This window comes from Sus scrofa, chromosome 1, assembly GCF_054392235.1.
Source record: "Sus scrofa isolate SSC_HxYL_T2T_F1_AM1 chromosome 1, Sscrofa_HxYL_maternal_Yorkshire_Landrace_v2.0, whole genome shotgun sequence".
NCBI lineage: Eukaryota > Metazoa > Chordata > Mammalia > Artiodactyla > Suidae > Sus > Sus scrofa.
This window is the reverse complement of record NC_139383.1, coordinates 218,451,932-218,478,936: the sequence shown is the minus strand read 5'-3', so window position 1 is coordinate 218,478,936 and position 27,005 is coordinate 218,451,932. Positions and strand designations below refer to the sequence as shown.

General features: G+C 38.3%; 1 protein-coding gene across 24 annotated transcripts in view; it reads right to left on the bottom strand.

Moving 5' to 3' along the window:
- Nucleotides 1-27,005, bottom strand: part of FREM1 (FRAS1 related extracellular matrix 1) — a 185,180-nt gene that overhangs the window by 112,728 nt on the left and 45,447 nt on the right. For all 24 annotated transcript variants that reach the window (XR_014821338.1, XR_014821316.1, XR_014821317.1 and 21 more), the window contains 3 exons: nucleotides 14,842-14,973; nucleotides 12,745-13,089; nucleotides 5,321-5,463 (listed from right to left, as the gene is read on the bottom strand). Coding sequence is in view for 11 of the 24 variants with exons in the window: in XM_021063573.2 (XP_020919232.2) it covers nucleotides 5,321-5,463; nucleotides 12,745-13,089; nucleotides 14,842-14,973 (620 nt within the window). In the remaining 13 variants the exon portion in view is untranslated. The remainder of the gene's footprint in view (nucleotides 1-5,320; nucleotides 5,464-12,744; nucleotides 13,090-14,841; nucleotides 14,974-27,005) is intronic.

Sequence of the window (27,005 nt, the reverse complement as noted above, 5' to 3'; positions counted from 1 at the left end):
TTTTGAGTCTCAATTTTTTATATGTAAATTAACTATAATATCAATAACCTCACAGAATTTTATAAGGATCATATATCACTATGTAAGCACAGGGAACTATATTCAATATCCTGTGATAAACCATAATGAAAAAGAATGTGTGTGTGTATATATATAGAGAGAGAGAAAGAGAGAGAGTATTGAAACACTTTGCTGTATAGTTGTATAGTAGAAATTAACACAACACTGTAAATCAACTATATATCAATTTAAAAATGTTTATAATATCACTAAGGTAAACTGTCCATCACACAATATGTGCTCAATAAATACTTTGTTCATTTCTGTAGCTCTCCGACATCTGACACAGTATTTTTTTTTATTACTCCAATGAATTTATCACATCTGTAGTTGTATAATGATCATAACAATCTGATTTCACAGGATTTCCATCCCATAACCCAAGCACATCCCGCCACCCCCCAAACTGTCTCCTCCAGAGACCATAAGTTTTTCAATGTCTGTGAGTCAGTATCCGTTCTGCAAAGAAGTTCAGTCTGTCCTCTTTTCAGATTCCACATGTCAGTGAAAGCATTTGATGTTGGTGTCTCATTGCATGGCTGACTTCACTTAGCATGATAATTTCTAGGTCCATCCATGTTGCTAAAAATGCTGGTATCTCGTTCCTTTTAATGGCTGAGTAATATTCCATTGTGTATATGTACCACAGCTTCTTGATCCACTCCTCTGTCGATGGACATTTAGGTTGTTTTCATGTCTTGGCTATTGAAAATAGTGCTGCAATGAACATTGGAGTACAATGCGTCTTTGCGAGTCATGGTTTTCTCTGGATAGATGCCCAGGAGTGGGATTGCTGGATCAAATGGTAGTTCTATTTTTAGTTTTCTGAGGAATCTCCACAGTGCTTTCCACAGTGGTTGCACCAATTTACAATCCCACCCACGGTGTACTAGCGTTCCTTTTTCTCCACAACCTCTCCAGCACTTACTGTTTGTAGACTTTTGGATGATGGCCATTCTGGCTGGTGTAAGGTGCTACCTCATCATGGTTTTGATTTGCATTTCTCTAATAATGAGTGATGTTGAACATCTTTTCATGTGTTTTTTGGCCATCTATATGTCTTCTTTGGAGAACTGTCTGTTTAGATCTTCTGCCCATTTTTTGATGGGGTTGTTTGTTTTTTTGATATGGAGCTGCAGAAGATGTTTATAAATGTTGGAGATTAATCCCTTGTCAGTTGATTCACTTGCAAAGATTTTCTCCCATTCTGTGGGTTGTCTTTTCGTTTTGTTTAGGGTTTCCTTTGCTGTGCAGAAACTTTGAAGTTTGATTAGGTCCCATTTGTTTATTTTTGTTTTTACTGTCATTACTCTAAGAGGTGAATCTGAGATGATGTTGCTGTCATTTATGTCAGAGAGTGTTTGGCCTATGTTTTCCTTTAAGAGTTTTATAGTATCTGGTCTTATATCTAGGTCTTTAATCCATTTGGAGTTTATTTTTGTGTATGGTGTTAGGGAGTGTTCTCATTTCATTCTTTTCCATGTGGCTATTCAGTTTTCCCAGCACCACTTATTGAACAAGCTGTCTTTTCTCCATTATATATTCTCGCCTCCTTTGTCATAGATTAGTTGGCTGTAGGTGCGTGGGTTTAGTTCTGGGTTTTCAATCCTGTTCCACTGATCTATATTTCTGTCTTTGTGCCAGTACCATACAGTTTTGATGATTGTTGCTTTGTATATAGTCTGAAGTCAGGGAGCCTGGTGCCTCCAGTTCCATTTTTTCAGAATGTCTTTGGCTATTCTGGGTCTTTTATGCTTCCAAACAAACTTTAAAATATTTCGTTCAAGTTCTGTGAAAAATGTCCTTGGTAATTTGATAGGGATTGCATTGAATCTGTAGATTGCCTTAGGTAGTATAGTCATTTTGATAATATTGATTCTTCCAATCCATGAGCATGTTATATCTTTCCATCTATTTGTGTCATCTTTGATTTCTTTCATCAGTGTCTTATAGTTTTCAGAGTACAGGTCTTTTGTCTCTTTAGGTAGGTTTACTCCTAGGTATTTTATTCTTTTGGATGTGATGGTAAATGGGATTTCTTCCCTAATTTCTCTTTCTGCTCTTTCATTCTTAGTGTATAGAAATGCCATTGATTTCTGTGTATTAATTTGGTATCCTGAGACTTTGCCAAATTCATGGATGAGCTCTAACAGTTTTCTGGTAGTCTTTAGGATTCTCTAGGTATAGTATCATGTCATCTGCAAATAGGGATAGTTTTACTTCTTCCTTTCCAATTTGGATTCCTTTTATTTCTTTTACTTCTCTGATTGCCATGGCTAGGACTACCAAAACTATGTTGAAGAGTAGTGGTGAGAGCAGACATCCTTGTCTTGTTCCTGATCTCAGCAGGAATTCTTTCAGGTTTTCACCATTGAGAATGACGTTCACTATGGGTTTGGCCTTAATAAATACAGCCTTTATTATGTTGAGGTAGGTTCCTGCTATGCCCACTTTCTGAAGGGTTTTTATCAGAAATGGGTGTTGGATTTTGTCAAAGGCTTTTTCCGCATCTATTGAGAAGATCACATGGTTTTTATTCTTCAATTTGTTAATGTGGTATATCACACTGATGGATTTGTGGATATCAAAGAACCCTTGCATCCCTGGGATAAATACCACTTGATCATGATGTACAATCCTTTTAATGTATTGTTGGATGTGGTTTGCTAGTATTTTATTGAGGATTTTTGCATTGATGTTCATCAGTGAAATTGGCCTGTAGTTTTCTTTTTTTGTGGTATCTTTGTCTGGTTTTGGTATCAGGATGATGGTGGCCTCAGAATGAGTTTGGGAGTACCCCTTCCTCTGCAAGTTTTTGTAATAGTTTCAGAAGGATAGGTGTTAGCTCTTCTCTAAATGTTTGATAGAATTCACCTGTGAAGCCATCTGGTCCTGGACTTTTGTTTGTTGGAAGTTTTTAATCACAGTTTCAATTTCAGTTCTTGTGATGGGTCCATTCATCTTTTCTATTTCATCTTGGTTTAGTCTTGGAAGATTGTACTTTTCTAAGAATTTGTCCATTTCTTCTAGGTTTTCCATTTTATTGGCATATAGTTGCATATAGTAGTCTCTTATGATCCTTTGTATTTCTGTGACACAGTATTTTGTAGGTAGGAGGCACTTCATCAGTGTTGGCTCACTCAGTGATCTGAATCTTGCAAGAGGGCAAGGAGGCTTTGCCAGATAGCTTTTATCATCATATATATATATATTTTTTACAATAATCCACAGCTGGTTACGAGAAAGTAATTACTCTCTCTTGAAATGGTATATTTGTTTGGCATGATCTTTGCACAGCCTGACACAAGAAAGTATTAGCCTGATTTTGACTTATTTTAATGTCACAGAAGCGCAGATCATCAATGCCAATTTTTTCTATGATAATGCTGTTCACCATATCCATCCTGAAAATGAAGAGACTTTCTTTTCTAAATTAACATACACAGCAAAAACTAAAACATGGTTAAGCTTTGGTATGGTACAGAAAAACTGAGGCAACAACTTAGCCACCTGCAAGATTTACTGCCTGGTGCAAATCATTTATCTCCTTTGAGGCTCAGATTTTCTTTCTGTATGTTGGGAATAACAACAATGGCTATTATCGTGAAGTGTTATCAGGATCAAGTGAGAGAGCAGATAGCACAATGAGACCTGGTAGTAGGTGCTCAATAAATTAATTCCCTTTCTCCATTACTTTTACTAAAGCATATAGCATATTTATCACTCCATTATGAAGCATTTCAATACTTAAAATGAAACCCAATGATCAAAATAAAGGAACACAATGACAGTCATTTCTCCAGTCTCCTGGAATCTGTGTCATGATTTTTTTTTCCAATTATAGCATTTTTTTTTGCTAATCTACAAAGTTCAGGAATTCTCTATGGGCTTCCCAGCCATGGTGTGGATCAGTGTGAGACTCTACTTAATTGAAAAACTGGATTTAATAAGGAAACAATAGTTATTGTGCCTTCAAAGAGACCATTTTCTATGCTAATTTGTTCTCCAATGTGTTCTTTGTGTAAAAGAATGTACAAGCATGCTTTTTTATATCCCAGTAGTGATTTTGGGTGGGCACATTTTTCAACATCTTTATGACCACCTAAGTTGATGTGTCTTTACATATTTATGCATGTTCAAATAATTACTGTGTGTGTGTTCTGTGGATGAGAAAAAAAAATCCCATTTTAACAAACTCCATGGAGAAATCAAGTGTTCTCATTTTACTGAAATTTGGTTGTTAAAAAAAAACTAATTAAATACCTATTCTCAGACAATGGAAAACTTGTGCCCACACCAGTCACTGGGCTCTTGCTTGCTGACTTCTCCCTGTTTGCCTCGTGGCCACGAAGCACCCAGAGATGGATTTGTAGGGAAGCTGAACATAAAGTAATGAATCGGTATATAAAATGACAATAGCTAACCTTGGCACTCAGGACCCGGCTCACAATATGATACCCCACTGGCTAGTATCTCCCTTTCTGGCAGATCAGGGTGATCTGGCAGATCCTTCTCTGCCCCGAGGTTTGATTCCTGCCTGATTCTTCTTTTGAATCATCCTTTGAAATTATCCAGTGCTATTTCTCACCCCCAGGAATTACTCTCTGTGCTAGTTATGCCCACTTCACTTTCTGGTCTGACTTCTGATAAATACCCACCCCAGTATGTCTATTCTATATATTTAAATTGCATCCTTGAGTGTTAGTAATGCTCTTAGTTCTTCAGAACCACAAAACATAATAGCTAATATATTTATTGGGTTTTTACCATATGCTAACAAGTCCTTAATACTTTGTACATATTATGTTACTCACCCTAATAATCACCCTATAAGGAAGATATTTTAACTGTTTTACATATAAGGGAATTGAGGCACTAGTCAGTTAGTGTCATGGATAGGAGAAAAATAAAGACAGTCTAACAACAGAGCCTACATTTTAACCACTACACATTAAAAAAAGCCAGTGGGGTTTTTGTGTGTGTGTGTTATAAAGCAAGCAAATTTTGTGAGGTATTCTGTATAAAAGGATTATATGGTTCAATAATCTTGGAAACACTGCACACATGGAAATTGTCATAACTCTTTGGAAAAGTAAATTTTGGAGCAGTTATGTTGCAAAGAAACTTGACATAATTTTTCTTAATACATAGCTTCTCAAATTTTGAAACTTGAGATTAGTATTCATATAGTTTCTAACAACATTTTCCAGAATTGGCTGTGGAGAAAACTTTGGGGAAATATTCAGAAATAGACTCTTACCTGTGGCACTGAGAGATTTGGAGGTTCATGGCTGTCCCACAGGACAAATTCGAAAGAATCTTCAAAGAGTTCTCCACCAAAGTGACGATAGTAAATGATGCCATTGAATAGATCCTTCTGAAGGAAGCCAGGGACAGGATAGCCTATTGGGTCCATAAAATACCACATACTTTTGTAACAGTGTGACAGATGTTGGGGTATACCAATATTGGGTTTAATCCCTAAAAGTTTTATCTGCCTAGTATGTTGCAGATACCCAAGGCATCTGTTTTTTAATTGAAATATATTCGATTTATAAATATTGTGTTAGTTTCAGGTGTACAGCAAAGTGATATATTTTATTTTTTCCTTTATAGGTTATTATAAAAGTATAATAACTTATAGTTATTATAGGAGTATAGTTCCCTGTGTTATAAGTAGGTCATTGTTGCTTACCTATTTTATGTATAGCTTATACAAGGAACCTTTATGAAATGCTTGCATCAAAGCTTACAAATAATGAAAAAAATCTGTCTTAATATATAGAAAAGTTAGCATTAGAAAAATATTTTCAAGAAATAACCTTAAGATTAGCCAAGATGCTAATTAAGTAGAAAAACACTGAGCTCACCTCCTCTCATGGGCATGTCAAAAATACAACTATCTGCAGAACAACCATCAGTGAACAAGACCAGAACCTACCAGAAAAGATCTTCTACAGCTAAAGACATAAAGAAGGAACCAAAATGAGACAGGTAGGAGGCATGAAGTTGAGATATAGTCAAGTCCCATACCCCTGGCTTGGCAATCCACAAATGGGAGAATAATTACAACTGTAGATGTTCTCCCAAAGGAGTATGAAGTCCAAGTCCCACATTGGGCTCCCCAGCCCAGGAACCTGTACAAGGCATTCGGCTTTGAAGGCCAGCAGGCTTACTTTAGGGAGTCCTAGAGAGATGGGGGAAATAGAGACTTCATTCTTAAAGGGTACACACAAAATCTCATATACTCCAGAACCCAGGCAGAAGCAGTAATTTGATAGAAGCCTGGGTTAGACCTACCAGCTGATCTTAGGGTCTTCTGGGTAGACAGAAGGCAAATGCACCTCACTTTGAAGACATAGACACTTGTGGCGGTCATTTTGGGGAGCTTATTATACCATGTGGATGCTGGCTCTGGCAAGCTCCATTATCAAATCCTCCCTCTACCGCATCATGGCCAAGACCCATCCCTACTCCAGCCAAAAGGCCTAGAGGCTGAGATGCCTCAGGCCAAGAAATTAACCAGATAGGGATGCTAGACCTACCCACAAACAGACAAGCTGCCTTAAGATCTCCTGAGCACACAGTCCCTTCTGGACATAGTCCCACCCACCAGAGAGCCTAGGTTCCAGCTCTGTCCACCACTGAACAGTACCAGTCCCAGGACCTCCCTTGCCCTAACCTTGCTCTCCAGGGAGCACGTAATAGCCTCCAGACCAATCTCACCCACCAGGGGACAGACACCAACCACAAGAAAACTACAGTTCCATAGTCTGCTGATCCAATCTGCCCACCAATAGGCCACACCCTGAACTGAGACCATCTGGGCCATAGCTCCATTACTGAGAGACCAACACAAGCTTCTGGACACCCTAGATCCTGAACCCAACTTTGTCAGGAACCAGCTCCTTGCCCCAATGATCCAACACCAGATCTGGGATCCCTGGGTCCTGAAACCAGACTCCAGGACCCACCTTTGTGTGTCACTAGGTCAGCACTAACTCTAGGATCTGGCTTCATCCACCAGAGGTAGAAAACAGCCCTAGAGTCTCCTGGACCCTGATACCACCCACCAGTGAGCCAAAATTAGCCCCAGGGACCCCAAAGCTCTGAAGTAAGTCATCTCATGACCTAGTACCACCACCTAGCAGCTGGAAACCTCCACACAAGACAGGACTTGGCAACCAAATGGACCAGGGGCCAAACAAGCCTCCTAGACCACCCATGTAGTCAGCCCACAACCATAGTAAGACCCAGAGAGGCATTATAAAGGAAGTCTCTAGAGCATATAGGTCAGATGAGGAGAGGGGAGACACATAGGGCATCTCCTACAAAAGGACACATCTCCAAGGTTGGGAAACAAGACCAAACTATTAGATATATAAAAATAAAAATAGCAACCTATGCAAAATATCCCAAATGAACAATAAGATAAAACCCTAGAATAAGACCTAAGTGAATTGGAGATAGTCAATATACCTGAGAAAGAATTCAGGGTAGAGATAGTAAAGATGATCAAAGAAATTGAGGGATAAAAGGATGCACAGAGTGAGAAGTTAGAAGGTTTTAACAAAGAGAAAATATAAGGAAAAACCAAACAGAGAAGAAAAATGCAATAACTGAAATGAAAAATAAACTGGAAGGAATCAACAATAGACAAAATGACAGAGGAATGGAATAGCAAGCAGGAAGACAGAGGAGTAGAAATCACTGAAACTGAACAGACAAAAAGGAAAAGACATGAAAATAAATGAAGAGAATTTAGGAGACCTTTGGGACAACATCAAATGCATTAATAATGGCATTACAGGGGTCCCAGAAGGAGAAGAGGCTGAGAGCATTTATTTGAAGACATAATAACTGAAAACTCCCCTAACTCAAAAAAAGAAACAGACAACCAAGTCTAGGAAGCACAGAGTCACATTCAGGATTATCCCAAAGAGAAACACATCAAGACACATTGTACTAAAAATTAAAGATAAACAGAGAATGTTAAAAGCAGCAAGGGAAAAACAGTAAGTTACATGCAAGGGAACTCCCACAGGGTTATTAACTGATATTCAGCAGAAACTCTGAAGGCCAGAAAGAAGTGGCATAAGATTTTTAAAGTGATGAAAGAGGAAAATCTACAAATAAGGATATTCTACATAGCAGCTCTCATTCAGATTTGATGGAGAGATCAAAAACTTTACAGATAAGCAAACGGTAAAAGAGTTCAGCACCACCATACCTGCTTTACAACAAATGTTAAAAGAATTTCTCTAGGCAAATAAGAAAAGGCCAGAACTAGATAAAAGAAAATTACAAAATGAAAAAGCTCACTGGTAAAGGCAAACATACAGTAAAATTAGGAAATCACACACAAACCTAGTAAGGAGGTTAAAAGACAAAAGTAGCAAAATCACCTATATCCACAATAAGCAGTTAAGAGATATGAAACAATTAGATATAAAATATATGATAAACAGTAGTCATGAGGGGAGGAGAGTACAAATGCAAGGTCTTAAAAATGTACTTGAAATTAAGAGATCAGCAACTTAAAATGATCATACACACACGTACACACAGAGAATCTGCTATATAAAAATTCATAGTGGAATATTACTCAGCCATTAAAGGAAAGAAATAATGGCACTTGCAGCAACATGGATGGACCTAAAAATTATGCTAAGTGAAGTCAGTCAGACAGTGAGACACCAACATCATATGCTATCATTTACATGTGGAATCTTAAAAAAGGACACAATGAACTTCTTTGCAGAACAGATACTGACTCACAGACTTTGACAAACATAGTTTCCAAAAGAGACAGGGTGGGGGCTGGGGTATGTGCTGGGGTTTTGTGATGGAAATGCTATAATTTCATTGTGAAGATTGTTGTATACCATAAATGTAATAAAATTCACTGAGTAATAAAAAAAATTCAATTAGCCACAAACCAAACCAAATCTATAACAGATATATACACAAAAAAGAAAAAGGAATCGAAACATAACACTAAAGATAGGCATCAAACACAAGAGAATAAAAGATGACAAAAAGGAAGGGGAGGCCTAAAAACAAACCCAAAACAATTAACAAAATGGCAATAAGTACATATAAATAATTACCTTAAATTTAAATGAACTGAATGTCCCAACCAAAAGACACAGAGTGGCTGAATGTATATAAAAACAAGACTTGTACACATGTTGTATACAAGAGACTCACTTCAGATGTAAAGACATACACAGACTGAAAGTGAGGAGATGGAAAAGACATTCCCTGCAAATGGAAATTAAAAAAAAGCTAAGGTAGTAACACTAATATTAGACTAAGTAGACTTTTAAAGAAATACTGTTATAAGAGACAAAGAAGAACATTACATAATAATCAGGGGGCTGGAGTACCCATGTGGCTCAGCAGAAATGAGTCTGCCTAGCATCCATGAGGATATGGGTTCAATCTCTGGCCTCACTCAGTGGGTTAAGGATCAGGTGTTGCCATGAGCTGTGGCATAGGTCACAGAAGCAGCTCACATCTGGCATTGCTGTGGCTGAGGTGTAGGCTGGCAGCTACAGCTCTGGTTCGACCCCTAGCCTGGGAACCTCCATATGCCATGAATGTGACCCTAAAAAGACAAACAAAATAAAATAAACCAGGGGATAAATCCAAGAAGAAGATATACAACTGTACCAATGCATCTAACCTAGGAGCACCTAACTACACAAAGCAAATATTAACAGCTCTAAAGGGAGAAACTGAATGTTAACACAACAATAGTAAGGGGCTTTAACATACCACTTACATCAATGGACAGATTAAACAGATAGAAAATCAGTAAGGAAGCACTGACCTTAAATGATACATTAGATCAGATGGGTTTACTATATACAGAACATTCCATCCAAAAGCAGGAGAATAAACATGATTTTTAAAAGCATATAGAACATTCTCCAGGACAGATCACATGCTATGCCACAAAACAAGCCTCTGTAAACTTAACTGAAATCATAAAAAGCATCTTTTCTGACCACAGCAACATGAGACTAGAAATCAAATGCAAGAAAAAAATTTCAAAAAAATACAAACAGGTGGAGGCTAAACAATATGCTACTAAATGACCACTGAATCACTGAAGAAATCAAAAGCATTCCTGGAGACAAATGAAAATAAAAACACAATGATACAAAATCTATGGGATGCAGCAAAAGCTGTGCTAAGAGGGAAGTTTATAGAGATAATAAGCTCACTTCAGGAAGCAAGAAAAATCTCAAATAAATAACCTATCCTTATACCTAAAAGAACTATAAATAGAAGAACAAACAAAATGCAAAGTTTGAGAAAGAAATCACAAGGAAAGAAATATACAATCTTCTAAGACTGAACCAGGAATAAACAAAAAGTGTGAACAGACTAATTACCAGTAGTGAAATTGAATCAGTAATAATAATAAAATACACTGCCAACAAATAAACGTGCAGGAGCAGGGAATTCCCATCATGGCTCAGTGGTTAATGGACCCAACTAGTATGCATGAGGACATGGGTTTGATCCCTGGCCTCGTTCAGTGGGTTAAAGTCTCCAGTGTTGCCATGAGCTGTGGCATAGGTCACAGATGCAGCTCAGATCTGGCATTGCTGTGGCTATGGCATAGGCCAGTGTCTACAGCTCTGATTTGATCCCTAGTCTGGGAACTTCCATGTGCTATGGGTGTGGCCATAAAAAGACAAAACAAACAAACAAACAAACAAACAGTACAGGACCAGATGGCTTCACAGGTGAATTCTACCAAACATTTAGAGAAGAATTAATACCTATCCTCCTCAAACTACTCCCCCCCACCAAAAAAAATTCAGAGGAAGGATTACTTCTGAACTCATTTTAAAAAGCAGCATTACCCTGACACCAAAACCAGAGAGATATAAGAAAAAAAGAATATTATAGGCCAATATCACTAATGAACATGGATGCACAAATCAACAAAATACCAGCAAGTTGAATCCAATAATACATTAAACAAATAATACACCATGCTCAAATGAGATTTATCCCAGGGAGATAAAGATGAATTCAAGTTTGCAAGTCAATCAATGTGATACATCATATTAACAAAAGGAAGGATAAAAATCATATGATCACCTCAAAAGATGCAGAAAAATCTATCTGATAAAATTCAATATCCATTTATGATAAAAACTCTCCAGAAAGTGGGCAAAAACTGAGCATACCTCAACATAATAAAGGTTACATATGACAAACTAAAAGCTAAATCATACTCAATGGTGAAGAGCTGAAAGTATTTCGTCTAAGATCAGGAACAAAACAAGAATGTCCACTCTCTCCACTTTAATTTGACATAGGATGAGAAGTCTTAGCCATGGCAATCAGACAAGAAAAAAGAAATAAAAGGAATACAAGTTGAAAAAAGAAGTAAAAATGTCACCATTTGCAGACTATACATACATAATCCTAAAGATGCCATGAGAAAACTTCCAAAGCTCATCAATGAATTTGATAAAGTTACAGGATACAAAATTAATATACAGAAATCTATTGCATTCCCACACACTAACAACGACCTACTAGAAAGACAAATTAAGGAAACAATCCCATTTATAATTACATCAAAAAGGATAAAATACCTAGGAATAAACCTACCTAAAGAGGTAAAAGATGCATACTTAGAAAGCTATAAGACACTGATGAGAGAAGCTGAAGACGACACAAACAGATGGAAAGATATACCATGTTCACAGACTGGAAGAATTAATATTGTTAAAATAATCATACTACACAAGGCAGTTTAAAGACTCAGTGAAATCCCTATCAAAATACCAATGGCATTTTTCACAGAACTAGAATAATTTTGCCATTTGCAACATCAGTGGACTTAGAGGGTAATACACTAAGTGGAATAAGTCAGGCAGAGAAAGACAAATATTGTATATCATTTATTTGTAGAATCTAAAAAATACAACAAAATAGTGAATTTAACCAAAAAGAGAAAGACTCACATACATTGAATACAAACTGGTGGCTACCACTGGGAAAGGGAAATGAGGTACAGGATTGGGGTGGGGGGGATGAAGAGGTAAAAACTACCATGTATAAAATAAATAAGCTACAAAGTATATTACACAACACAAGGAATATAGCTAACACTTCATAATAAATATAAATGGAGTATAACCTATAAAAATTGTGAATCACTATATTGTACACCTGGAACTCCTATAATATTGTACAACTAGACCTCAGTCTAAAAATGAATATATAAATTAAAAATAAAATACATTAAAAAAGAAAAAGAAATACACTTAAGTAACACTACCTACTTAGTATCTATTTTATCAAACTCCTACTTTTAAAAAGCAGTTATGAAATCATTTTTAAAAATTATAAATAGTATTCTTAAAATTTCTTTAAAAATCAATAATCTAGAGTAGGTCAAACATATCTCCTAAACCTTATTTGTTCTATCATTCCACTTGGGAGATTTAATATTTCATATTAAATATTGGGCTACTTTGAGGCCCAACACTGAAACTTCCTAAATACCACATAGAGACATCAACTTAGCTTCACTAAGTTTCAGGTTTCCCATCTATGAAATGGGATTAATAATAGAATATTGCTTCATAAACTTGATATCCACCTTAGCACAAACTCTGACACAAATGATCTTAACTGCCTGGAACTCACCTATCAGTCCTGGTGCTGGCTTCTTCACAATCTCTCCAGCCTGTGGGGGTTTTGTGATATTAAAGAAGATGTAGTCATCACTGGAGTCCATGTCTGAAGCTCTCAGCATGGAACCCTGGATTGGTACAGTCTGTCCCTCCTCCAGTTCAATCACAACATTGGTAATGAGGAACGGAGGACTATCATCTTTGGGCAAGATGTTAATGGGAAACTTGTGTCGGATGCTATGCTGGCCATCAAATATCCTGAAGACCACAAAGTCTTTGGTGGAGTCACTGTCGTCATGATGATATCGAACAACTCCAGCCTGAAGGTCAGCCACAGTGAAGAGAAACCCCTTCCCTCCTGATGGAAAGAACAAAAGTGAAGCTAAATGTAAAGGATTGTGGAGGCAGCAGTTTAGTGAGGGCTGCACTACGGGAGATGGTGTTAAGGAGATGGTGTTACTTCCCTCACCTGGAAAAAATACAGATTGTTCAGTGGGCTCTGGGGTTCCCCAGACCTGGTTTCAAATACTGGCTGTAACACCAGCTGGGTAAACTTGGGCAAGGTACTTAATTTATTTGAGACTCATCTATAAAATTAAATGGAGACAGTATTAACCTCCTAACATTACCTTGTAAGGATGAGAACTCAAACAACAGTGTACCTACAGTAAGTATTAATTATTCTTCACCTCACTATTATCGTAGTACATGACAGCACTTCTAAGAGGAGTGGTCTTGAACCAACAGCATCAGCACCATCAGGGAAGTTGTTATGAATATAAGTTCTCAGTACCGCAGACCTACTGAATCAGAAATTCAGGTGGTGGGGCCCAGTAATCTGTGTTTTATCAAGCCCTTAAGGGATCTAATGCACATTAAAGTTTGAGAATCACTGGCTTAATGATCAAAAGTTAAAGCTATAGTAGCAAATGATCTGAGTTCAAATCCCAGCTCTGCCACTTTCTAGACCTTAGACAAGTCAACTTTTTAAGTTTCAGGTTTCCATTTGCAAAGTGAGAATAACAATAATAATAGTATCTTGCTGCATAAAGTTGATATGAGATGAAGTATGTAGAATGCTCTGTACAATATATGGCACAAAGTAAATGCTTAATATATGTTTGCACTAGTTTCTATATCTTCTGAGACAGAATATCATTACATTATGGGCCCCAACCCTTAACTTAATTCCTATAGTATTGATAAACATTGCTTCACTCTGCACAAACTATTACAATTATTGCTGGCCAGTGTCCCATTACTCTCCCCACATAATAGCTTTATGGATTAAACATGAACCTGATGGACACTGTGAGTTACTTGCCCAACAGCCACTTTCTGCTTCTTCCTCACTACCAGAGTCCTCGTTTGATTTGGAACAGCAATATGACCATTTAAAAATACTCAGGTTCCTGGACTCTGTTGCATGTAGGAGATAGTATGCAATTTGGTAAGAGATATAATTGGACTGCATTGTATCAGGATCCTGGGAAAAGTTGTTAAATAGAACACACTTAGACGGCATTAACATTTTTCTTATCATTCCTCCTCTTTCTTCCTTCCTCTGATACTAATTAGAAGCCTGGAGGTATAGGCACCATCCCATGATCACTGGCAATGTAGAAAAAAGCCACTGGCATCATGGATACAGAATACCTACCTCTGGGTAACTTGCGACAAGGAGAAAATAACTGATGAATTTTTAAGCTGCTGTAGTGGGTTTTCCTTTCATACAGCTGAACACCACCCTAAATGAGACGTTCAGTTTAAGCTAAGCTCCCATTCTTCCAGGATCAAGCAAGAGACTGTATCATTTTATTTATGATTTTATTTTTCAGAGTTCCATAATCACAAATCATGATAAATAAGAGCTCTTTTTTTGCTTTATAGTTAGGCAAACTAACAGGATAATTGAGTTAGATCCTCTGAGCTCATTACAAGGAATTGACTATATTATCATTAAGTATGGATATTTTTATTTGGGTCATTACCTTGTTGACTAAAACCCTTCGAATTGTAATTATAAAGTTATTTGCTTTATAATTACAAATGATTGCTTTTAAAGAAAATACTTTGGTTCTTTTCTAAGTTACAAAGCTTGCTCATTTACCTCTTAGAGAGAGCTGTCCATGCTGCAGCCCATCCACAGTGACCAGCTGGACAGCATGAATGTCATCATTGTCAACAACTTGAAACTGTTCCCAAGTGATGGCCCGAGACTGTCCCTCCAGGAGATTAAGACCTACAAGAGGGAAAAAAAAAAAGTGTGCTGGGAAGTTCTATGACATGTCAACATGCCTACTTTAAGACAAGATAAGTGAATTTTCATTCACAAAACTAGCTAAAAAGTTTATCCTCAAAATCTTCTCAACAAACTGGAATTTAGCTTTTGAGTAGTATTTTTACTATTTGTACTATTAACTCCAACCTGACAACTGGTTCCTTATAATGTATCCTTTAGAGGCAAGATGGTGCCAAAAATAAATACCGGAAGGAAATAATAGATGTTATGTTCACAGTGGTCTCTAGTTCAAAAACGTCCACAAGGAATTTTCCAAAGTCTGCATTCACATATTTAAAGTGGGCAAAAAAGTAACAAGTGCTTTTACAAATAAACCTTAAGAGTATATATATCCCACAGGATAGAGAATTAAGGTGGTTAAATATACAAAGACAGAGCTACTGTGCTAGGGGAGTGTTTAATGGTGTTAAATAGGAAGGCCCGACACTCTGTAATGAGGGCTGTATTTTGGTCTAGACACTAAAAAGAATGGAACTTTTGTAAAGAAAGAAATTTAAAAATACAGCCTTCTCCTTGGACCCAGCATGCTGGAGGGAATCTGGGTAGAGAGTGAGTGCTGCTCAGAGCAAGAATATAGATTCTAGACTGAACACTGTGGTTAGAGACAGGGAGCTGTAGCATCATTAATCATTCCCATTAACCAGCAGACCTGCAGGCCAACAGATTGCCTAGAATCTTGAAAGGGAACAAATATTTTTAAAGAAACAAGTTAATGAAATTTAAAGACAGTTCACTGGTGGTCCAGCTAATGTTTCTCCTCAAATTTGCCCAGCTTCCCCTGCTTCCTAATGTTGACCGTATGCCTGCTTTTAGCTGTGGCAGCGAGGTTCCCACAGTCCCACAACTGGAAAGCCCTGGCTGCCACCACTGCCTCATCTTCCAATGCTGCCCTCAACTGCCTGCTGGGGTGAAGACCAAGTTTTGGCATGACCTTCTTTGTAACCACGGTCAAGTCCTACACAAGGGGACTCAAGGAGTTTGTACAGTGGCTGCCAAGTGGAGCCAGGACATGTGGGAAGTTAATATCCAGTGAGGCAAACTGACCAAGGCGAGACAGGAGATGGAAGGAGATAACATATGGTTTTTCACCCTTTCCCCACACAGCCCCTGCCTCTTACCACACAGAGTGGTTCCATCTCCTCCTGGAGACACTAGCATTACCAAACAATCAGCTTTATTTTCTTTTAAATCTATGACAAGCTCAGTTACATCACCTTTTCATTTGCCACCTTCTCTACACCCCCAAACTCCCTGACCCCTACTCTAATTTTCAATAAAGTGTTAGTACATATAATCTGCCCAAGAGGCTACTTGCTAGGAAATCTGAGCTAAGACATATAGTATATTGAAAGAGAGAGAGGAAGGAAGGAAGGGAAAGTAGAAGGGGGGGAGGGAGGAATGTGGAAAGGAGGTAAGAAAGGAATGAGGGAGAAGGAGAGGAAGGTAGGAAAAAAGGAAGGAAGGAGGAGGAAGGGAGGGAGGAAGGAAGGAAGGAAGAAGGGGAGAGAGTGAGAGAGAAAGTGCAGATGGGTAGAAGAAAGGGAGGAAGGGAAGGAAGGAGGACAAGTGCATATAAAGACTCTCTATGGTTTTTGAAGGCAAGAGTACACAATACAGCACAGGACAAGGCATGATAGGATGCAATGGAAAGGCAAGAAAGAACACTAGGAATTTATATAGCAAGATATTAATGTAATTATGTCTTCATTCATCCATTATAATTTCAATCATTTATTCATTATTATTAACTCACTGCTCTTCATTCTATTTATTGTGCTTTCCAAGTTTTCAATGATGAACTTATATTAAGTTCATAGTAAATAGTTTTATTTTAAAAAAAATTCTGATGACCAAAGTGGCCAAAACCATATTTGGAGCTCTTAACAAGCCTCAGTTTCACAGATCACACATACACAGGCAGATCATTAAGTCTCTATGCTCAAGTAATAATCTAATTAATATGTGATTATTACTAAATTTTAGTTTACCAGTTCCTTCTTTTCTATCATTATCCCTCAAATAGAGGTAGAATAGGAAAGAGAGCCAGACTATAAGTCAAAGACACTCAATCAATGTTGTCCATCTGTACTGAAACTCACATACATACAAAACAAATACATGTGATGTTACCCATGTGCAAGCACACATGCATATATACACACAAGCACAAAATGTAAGCCATTTATGTTGCCACCTGAGGATTTAAATCAGAGATATTTTCTGTGTTAACTGAACCTAACACTTCTTATGTTCTGAATGCTACTGATGGTATTAGTGGAAAAGAGAAAAAAATCCTCATTTACATTCCACATTTACATCTGATTTAAATATATACATTGCATTATAAGTCTACTCAGAAATTAGAGGCAGTGCAAAGCCATCTTTTAAAAAACATAACAGGAGGAGATACAAGATGGCAGAGTAGGAGGACACAGAGCTCACCTCCCCTCCTCCCCCGCCCCCATGAACACATCAAAAATACATCTATATGTGGAGCAATTCTCACTGGAAATGGACTGGAGACTAACAGAAAGACCCTTATGCAACCAAGGCTATAAGAAAGAACCACATGGAGTTGGGTAAGAAAGTAAAAGAAGCAGTCAAGTTGGGACCTGCATCTCTAGGAGGGGACACAGAAAAGGAGGGGAATTACAAGGGAAGATTTTCCTAGGAAGTGAGTGGTTTAAACCACATATTGGGTGCCTCAACCTGGGCCCAACAATGGGAGGGAAAGTTCCCTTAGCTGGTTTGAAAACCAATGGAACTGAAAGCAGAGCTATAGGAAATCTAGCCTCTACTCTTGAAGAGCACACACATTTTTTTTTTTTACTCCCAAACAAGACAGAGAAAGCAGACTGAAACTGCCCAGGACTATGACCAGTTTCCCACAACTGCCTCAGTGCATGCCCCAGCCAGAGCAAAGCACTCCTTTAGCCCCTTGTACCCTGCAGGAGAGCTCCATGCTAGGGCAAAGGCTGCTGCAGTCTAGGAGAAAGTTGTAGGAGACAGAGCAGGCTCAGACCTTGCATGGCATCCATACAGGACAAGAGAAGCCATTACTAGCATTCACAGAGGCAGCACATCAGGAGCAGTTTGGAGCTCTAACTTGTGGTAGGATCAGCCCAGCACATGCCCAATCCCATGCTGAGAACCCTTTCCAGTCCTGCTTGGAGTTCAGTTCTTTACCAGAACAAAGTTCTGAAGTACAGTTCTTCACCAGAACAAAGGCTGTGACAGCAGAGGAGAGTGCTCAGTTGTGGGGGATGGAGCAGGCTTGGGTTTGACTCTGAGGGCTTCTGCTTCAACACCTTCGATACACCCCTGCCCCTGACAGGCCACTGAGAAGAGGATAAGCCCATCACCTGGCTTGGGCTTCAGCTCCTCCATCTCTAGCCTTAGACCCTATGAAATTGATAGTATCTAGCACACTCTGGGGAAATACATGACTTGTGTTCCCATCAGATTCAGTTCTCCCACTAAATCTATTGCAAACATACAGACTATAAGGTGCTCCCACACAAGGACACACATTCAAGACCAGGATAGATAACTCTCACCAAATTTCATAGAGAGAAAGAAAGAAACAAAAGTAGAACACAGAGGATTATATTTCAAACAAAAGAGAAAAAAAAACCCTAAAAAAATAACTAGTGAAATAGAGATGAATTATTTACCAGATAAAGAATTAAAGCATTAATAGTAAGACTGCTAATTGAACTAGGGAAAAGAGTAGATGAACTTGAAAATATTTTTTAAAAAACCCAATCAGAATTGAAATATACAGTAACTAAAATGAAAAACGCACTAGAAATAATTAACCACAGACTAAGTTATATAAAGGAACACATAAGTGATCAGGAAGATAGAATAAGGAAAATGCCAAATCAGAACAACAAAAAGAAAAACAAATTTTAAAAATTAGAACAGTTTAAGGGCCATCTTGAATAACATCAAGCATACCTAGATTACACAATACAGGGGTCCTAGGAGGAGAAGAGAAAAAGAAAGGGGTCAAAAATATATTTGATGAAATTATGGCTGAAAAACCTCCCAAACATGAAGAAGGAAATGGATATCCAAGTACAGAAAACACAGAGGGTCCCAAACAAGATCAACCCAAAGAGAACTTCACCAAGATATATCATAATTAAAATGGCAAAAATTAAAGAAACAGAATTCTAAAGGCAACAGAAGAAAAACAAAGAATCACAGAAGGGAACCTTCGTAGGTCTATCAATGGATTTTTTTGCAGAAAAATTGCAGGCCAAAGGGAGTGGCATGATATAATTTAAAGTGCTAAAACATAAAAATCTATAATCTAGTATGGTCTATACAACAAGATTATCATTCAGAATTGAAGGAGAGATAAAGAACTTCTCAGGTAAGCAAAAACTAAAAGAGTACATCAATATTAAACCAATCCTAAAAGAAATGTTAAAAGGTCTTCTCTAAGTGGAAAAGCATAGGCAACAATAAGATGTAAGAATCCACAGTAAAGAAAAAGTCCCACTAGTCAAAGCAAATATACAGTAAAGGCTGTGGATCAATAAATCAGCTAGTACAAAGAATAAAAAATTAAAAAATATAAAATTAACTATAACTACAATAAACAGTTAAGAGATAGAAGTGAAGATATAAATTATGACACCAAAAACACAAAACATTGGGGAAGGGAGAAAAACTGTAGATTTTTTTAGAATGTATTTTAACTTAAGACTGAGGGAGACAAGATGGCGGAAGAGTAGGGGGACATGCTCACCCTCTCCCACAAACACACACACACACACACACACAAAACACATCTACAGGTGAAACGACTCGCACAGAACAGCAATATTCGCTGGCAGAAGAACCTTAACTCCAATAACGTCAAGACATAACTGGGTAAAACAAGAGAAAAGAGGAGAGTGAGAGAAGGGGAATCGGGGCTGGACAGGCACCCCCGAAAGGGAACTGTGGAGGAGAAAGGGATCCCACACCCTGGAAAGTCACCTACTCGATGGAAAGATCAACCAAATCAGAGGGATCTCCAGATGCAGAGAAGAGTGCAGCAATAAGTCTGAGATCTGAAAAGCAGAATGAGAACCGAACAGTTTATCCGAACTACTGACACAGTCACCAAAAACAGAGACGCTTGGGTGGGGGCTGGGCACCGAGACCTTGGCTCCGAAGGTTAGTCCCCAGGAACGGGCTGGGGTGGGCAGTGCGGAGACTGCTTGGGGAACTAGAAACCGGTCAGTTGGGTTCGCAGGGAAGAGACTGCCCTGGGGGGGGGGGGGGTCTAGGAAGCGGTCTGTCTGATTGGCGGGGCAGAGACTGCCTGGGAGACCAGAAAGCCGAGCATAGCGGGTGGAGGGAGCAATACACTAAGGGCTGAGGAGCAGAAAGCCACATCAGAGGGAACCTGGCAGAAGAGCTGGATCTGCAGGAGAGACAAGGCACCAGTGTTGGGTGAAGGAGAAGAGGTGGGCCGCCATAGAATACCCCCACACCACAGCGAGCCCACTTGCCCACAGCTATCAGAAAGCTGTGCTTCCCAGTGCATCCCCCCTCCCCCACACTTGTGTGCCTGACCTGAAACTGCCTGCCATCCCGGAGGGCTGGCCTCGCCATTTGCGGGAAGCCGACCAACGCAGGGGCTTTCCCTGCCCTGGCCTGCCTGCCCTCTGGAGGGGCTACACCCCCGCAGAGCAGTACCCAGCACCACCAGCCCCCTGGAAAAGGATCACAGCCCAGAAAAGCTAGAACAAGCTCAGCCTGGCCGTGCAACATCTGCCTCCATCCCAAGGCGGTCCTCCCAATTCAGCTGCCCTGGGGAAGAGCCCTTTGGGTTCTCATTGGCCCAGCTAGCTTCTCCCACCCTAGGGGGGTTGCTGCACTCCTGTGGAACAGCTGCCCAGCACCATCAGACGCCTGGAAGAGCCCCACAGCCCAAAAACACCAGAGTAAGCTCTGCCTGGCGTGTGAAATCTGCTTCCATCTCGGTGCAGACCTCCCAGTCCTGTCTGCCCTCAGGAACTCCTCCTTTGCTTCTGAGAGACCCTGTCAGCCCCACCCACCCTCATAAAAAGCAACGCTACCTCGAAGAAGACTGACCAACAATGCCAGCCCTCCAGAAACATTCCATGGTAGTGACAAGGCAAACACTGCCCAGCCACAGAGTACAACTCCACCAGGAAAAAGAAAATAACAAGCAAGATGAAGAAGCTGAGAAACCACCCACAGTTAAACCAACAAGAGGACACACCTAAAGCATTCAACAATGAAACAGACCTCCACAGTCTGACAGGCTTGGAGTTCAAAAGGGAAATAGTGAAAATACTGAAGGAATTAAGAGATGATATGAACAGTAATGCAGACACCCTCAGAAAGGAACTAGAAAATATAAGGAGGAGCCAAGAAAAATTAGAAAATTCATTGACAGAGATACAAACTGAACTAAGGGCAGTAAAAACCAAAATGAATAATGCAGAAGAACAAATTAGTGATGTGGAAGATGGATAATGGAAATCACACAATCAGGACAGCAGACAGAAAACCAAATGAAAAAAACATGAAAGCAATATAAGAGACCTATGGGATAATATAAAATGGGCCAATCTATGCATAATAGGAATTCCAGAAAGAGTAGAAAAAGATAAGGGGATGGAAAACATATTTGAAGAAACTGTCACTGGAAACTTCCCAAAACTAAAGGATACTGATTTCAAGATACAGGAAGCACAGAGGGCCCCAAACAAGTTGAACCCAAATAGACCCACACCAAGACACATTATAATAAAAATGGCAAAAGATACCCTAGATACCCAAGAGAAAAGCAGAATGTTACCTATAAGGGAACCCCCATAAGGTTATCAGCTGATTTCTCTACAGAAACTCAACAGGCCAGGAGGGAATGGCAAGAGATACTTAAAAGTGCAAAAAGGAAAAAATATGCAACCTAGAATACTCTATCCAGAAAGAATATCATTTAAAATAGAAGGAGAAACAAAAAATTTTTCCAACAAACAAAAGCTAAAAGAATACAGCAATACAAAACCCAGGCTAAAGAAATATTGAAAGGGCTTCTCTAAACCAAAAAGAAAGGATGATTGAGGAAACCACAATCAGAGAGCAGTAACTCAAATAAACCAGCATACAGATTTAACCATGAACATGTTTAAATCAAAATAAAATTAAAAAGAAAAAAAAAGTCATCAAAATCATAAAATGTGGGCAAGGGAAGTAAGGAAATTAATAGACTCTGTTAAAAAAAATTTTTTGTTTGTTTGTTTCTCTTTTTAATTTTAGTATAGTAATGAGAACCTACAGGACCATCAGGCTAAAACACATAATTATAGGAAGGGGTTAGCATACTTAAAAAACAGGGCACCCACAAGCCAAAACCAAAATTGCATTCGCAAAAAATGAAAAAACAAAACAAAACAAAACACTCAAGCAGAAAATAATCGGAGATCATCCAACCAAAAAAAGAAAGGAAGAATGGAGAACCATAGAATCAACTGGAACACAAGGTTTAAAATGGCAATAAATAATCATCTATCAATTATCAATGTCAATGGACTGAATGCTCCAATCAAAAGACACAGAGTGGCAGATTGGATAAAAAAGCAAAAACCTTCAATATGCTGCCTACAAGAAACTCACCTCAGGGCAAATGACACATATAGATTGAAAGTGAAGGGGTGGGAAAAAATATTTCATGTCAATAGACATGAGAGGAAAGCAGGAGTTACAATACTTATATCAGACAAAATAGACTTTAAAACAAAAGATGTAAAGAAAGACAGAGAAGGACACTATTTAATGATTAAAGGATCCATCCGAGAAGAGGATATTACTATTGTCAGCATATATGCCCCAAATACAGGAGCACCCATATACATACAACAAATATTAACAGATGTAAAGGGAGAAATTGATGGGAATATAATCATAGCAGGAGACTTTAATACCCCACTTGCACCAATGGACCAATCCTCTAGACAGAAAACCCATAAAGCAACAGAGATCCTAAAGGAAACAATAGAAAAGTTAGACTTAATTGACATTTTCAGGACACTACATCCAAAAAAATCAGAATACACATTCTTCTCAAGTGCGCATAGAACATTCTCAAGAATCAACCACATATTGGGACACAAAGGTAACCTCAACAAATTTAAAAGTATAGAAATTATTTCAAGTATCTTCTCTGACCACAATGGCATGAAACTAGAAATCAACCACAAGGAAAGAAATGAGAAAAAACCTACTACATGGAGACTAAACAACATGCTACTAAAAAAACCAGTGGGTCAATGAGGAAATCAAGAAGGAAATTAAAAAAAACCTTGAGACAAACAATAACAAAGACACAACCTCTCAAAATCTATGGGAGGCCACAAAAGCAGTGCTCAGACGGAAATTCATAGCAATACAGGCATTTCCAAAAAAAGAAGAAAGATCCCAAATTGAGAACTTAACCCTCCACCTAAACGAATTAGAAAAAGAAGAACAAAAAAGACCTAAAGTCAGCAGAAGGAAGGAAATTATAAAGATCAAAGAGGAAATCAATAAAATAGAGACTCAAAAAACAATAGAGAAAATTAATAAAACTAAGAGCTGGTTCTTTGAAAAGGTAAACAAAATTGACAAACCCCTGGCTAGACTCAGTAAGAAGAGGAGAAAAAGAACCCAAATAAACAAAATTAGAAATGAAAAAGGAGAAATCACAACGGATACAGCAGAAATACAAAAAAACATAAGAGAATACTATGAACAACTATATGCCACCAAATTTGACAATCTAGAAGAAATGGACAACTTTCTAGAGACTTACAGCCTGCCAAAACTGAATCAAGAAGAAACAGACCAACTGAACAGACTGATCCCTAGAAATGAAATTGAAAATGTCATAAAAATACTCCCTACAAATAAAAGTCCAGCACCAGATAGCTTCACAGGCGAATTCTACCAAATATATAAAGAGGATTTGGTGCCCATCTTCCATAAACTTTTTTAAAAGGTTGAAGAAGAAGGAACACTCCCAAAGACATTCTATGATGCCACCATCACCCTCATTCCAAAACCAGACAGAGATACCACCAAAAAAGAAAACTATTGGCCAATATCATTGATGAATATAGACATAAAAACTCTCAACAAAATCTTAGCCAACCAAATCTAACAACATATCAAAAAGATCATACACCATGACCAGGTAGGGTTCATCCCAGGTTCACAAGGATGGTTCAACATATGCAAATCAATCAACATCAACATCACATTAACAAAAGAAAAGTCAAAAACCATATGATCATCTCAATAGATGTAGAAAAAGCATTTGACACAGTCCAACATTCATTCATGATCAAAACTCTTGCCAAAGTGGGTATAGAGGGAATATTCCTTAACATAATCAAAGCCATTTATGACAAACCCACAGCAAATATAATACTCAATGGAGGAAAAACTGAAAGCCTTCTCACTCAAATCTGGAACAAGACAGGGATGCCCACTCTCACCACTGCTATTCAAAATAGTTTTAGAAGTCCTAGCCACAGCAATTAGACAAACAAAAGAAATAAAAGGCATCCAAATAGGAAGAGAAGAGATAAAACTGTCACTGTACGCAGATGACATGATATTATACATAGAAAATCCTAAGGACTCAATCCCAAAACTACTTGAACTGATTAATAAATTCATCAAAGTAGCAGGATATAAGATTAACATTCAGAAATCAATTGCATTTCTGTATACTAACAATGAAATATTAGAAATGGAATACAAAAATACAATACCTTTTAAAATTGCACCTCAAAAAATCAAATGCCTCGGAATACACCTGACCAAAGAGGTAAAGGACCTATATGCTGAGAACTATACAACTTTAATCAAAGAAATTAAAGAAGATGTAAAAAAATGGAAAGATATTCCATGTTCCTGGATTGGAAAAATCAATATTGTAAAAATGGCCATACTACCCAAAGCAATCTACAGATTCAATGCAATCCCTATCAAATTACCCAGGACATTTTTCACAGAACTAGAACAAACACTCCAAAAATTTATATGGAACAACAAAAGACCCAGAATCACCAAAGCAATCCTGAGAAACAAAAACCAAACAGGGGGTGTAATGTTCCCACACTTCAAGAAATATTACAAAGCCACAGTCATCAAAACAGTGTGGTACTGGTACCAAAACAGACAGACAGACCAATGGAATAGAATAGAGAACCCAGAAATAAACCCTGACACCTATGGTCAGTTAATCTTTGACAAGGGAGGCTAGAACATAAAATGGGAAAAAGAAAGTCTATTCAGCAAGCATTGCTGGGAAACCTAGACACCTGCATGCAAAGCAATGAAATTAGAACACACCCTCACACCATGCACAAAAATAAACTCAAAATGGCTGAAAGTTGTAAATATAAGACAAGACACCATCAAACTCCTAGAAGAGAACAGAGGCAAAACACTCTCTGACATCAACATCACGAATATTTTCTCAGGTCAGTCTCCCAAAGCAACAGAAATAAGAGCAAAAATAAACCCATGGGACCTCATCAAACTGAAAAGCTTTTGCACAGCAAAGGAAACCAAAAAGAAAACAAAAAGACAACTTACAGAATGGGAGAAAATAGTTTCAAACGATGCAAGGGACAGGGGCTTAATCTCTAGAATATACAAGCAGCTTATACAACTCAACAGCAGAAAAGCCAACCACCCAATGGAAAAATGGGCAAAAGACTGAATAGACATTTTTACAAGGAAGATGTACAGATGGCCAACAAGCACATGAAAAAACGCTCAATATCACTGATTATTAGAGAAATGCAAATCAAAACTACCACAAGATACCACCTCATACCACTCAGAATGGCCATTATTAATAAGCCCACAAATAACAAATGCTGGAGAGAGTGTGGAGAAAAGGGAACCCTCCTGCACTGTTGGTGGGAACGTAAACTGGTACAATCACCATGGAGAACGGTATGGAGGTACCTTAGAAAACTATACATAGAACTATCATATGTCCCAGCAATCCCACTCTTGGACATCTATCTGGACAAAACTCTACTTAAAAGAGACACATGCAGCCGCATGTTCATTGCAGCACTATTCACAATAGCCAGGACATGGAAACAACCCAAATGTCCATCGACAGATGATTGGATTTGGAAGAGGTGGTATATATACACAATGGAATACTACTCAGCCATAAAAAGGAACGACATAATGCCATTTGCAGCAACATGGATGGAACTAGAGACTCTCATACTGAGTGAAATGAGTCAGAAAGACAAAGACAAATACCATATGATATCACTTATAACTGGAATCTAATATATAGCACAAACGAACCTTTCCACAGAAAAGAAAATCATTGACTTGGAGAATAGACCTGTGGCTGCCTGGGGGGAAAGGGAGGAAGTGGGAGGGATCAGGAGCTTGGGGTTATTGGATACAACTTGAAATGGATTTATGAGGAGATCCTTCTGAGTAGCATTGAGAACTATGTCTTGATACTTATATTGCAACAGAACAAATGGTGGGGAAAAAAATGTATACATGTAAGAGGAACTTGGTCCCCATGCTGTACAGTGGAAAAATATTAAATAATAAAACAAGAAAAATAAATAAATAAGTAAAATATAAAATGCTAAAAAAATTAAAAAATAAGTGACTACCAGTTAAAAACAAGTAGAAATATTTACAGGTCAGCATGGACGCTAGAGTTCCCATTGTGGCTCAATGGTAACAAACCCAACTAATATACATGAGGATGCAAGTTTGATTCCTTTCCTCACTCAGTGGGTTAAGGATCAGCTGTTGCCATAAGTTGTGGTGTATATTGCAGATGTGGCTCAGATCTGGCATTTCTGTGGCTGCAGTATGGTAGTTGCAGCTCCAATTTGACTCCTAGCCTGGAGAATTTCCATATGCCAAGGGTGTGGCCCTAAAAAGACAAAACAAACAAACAA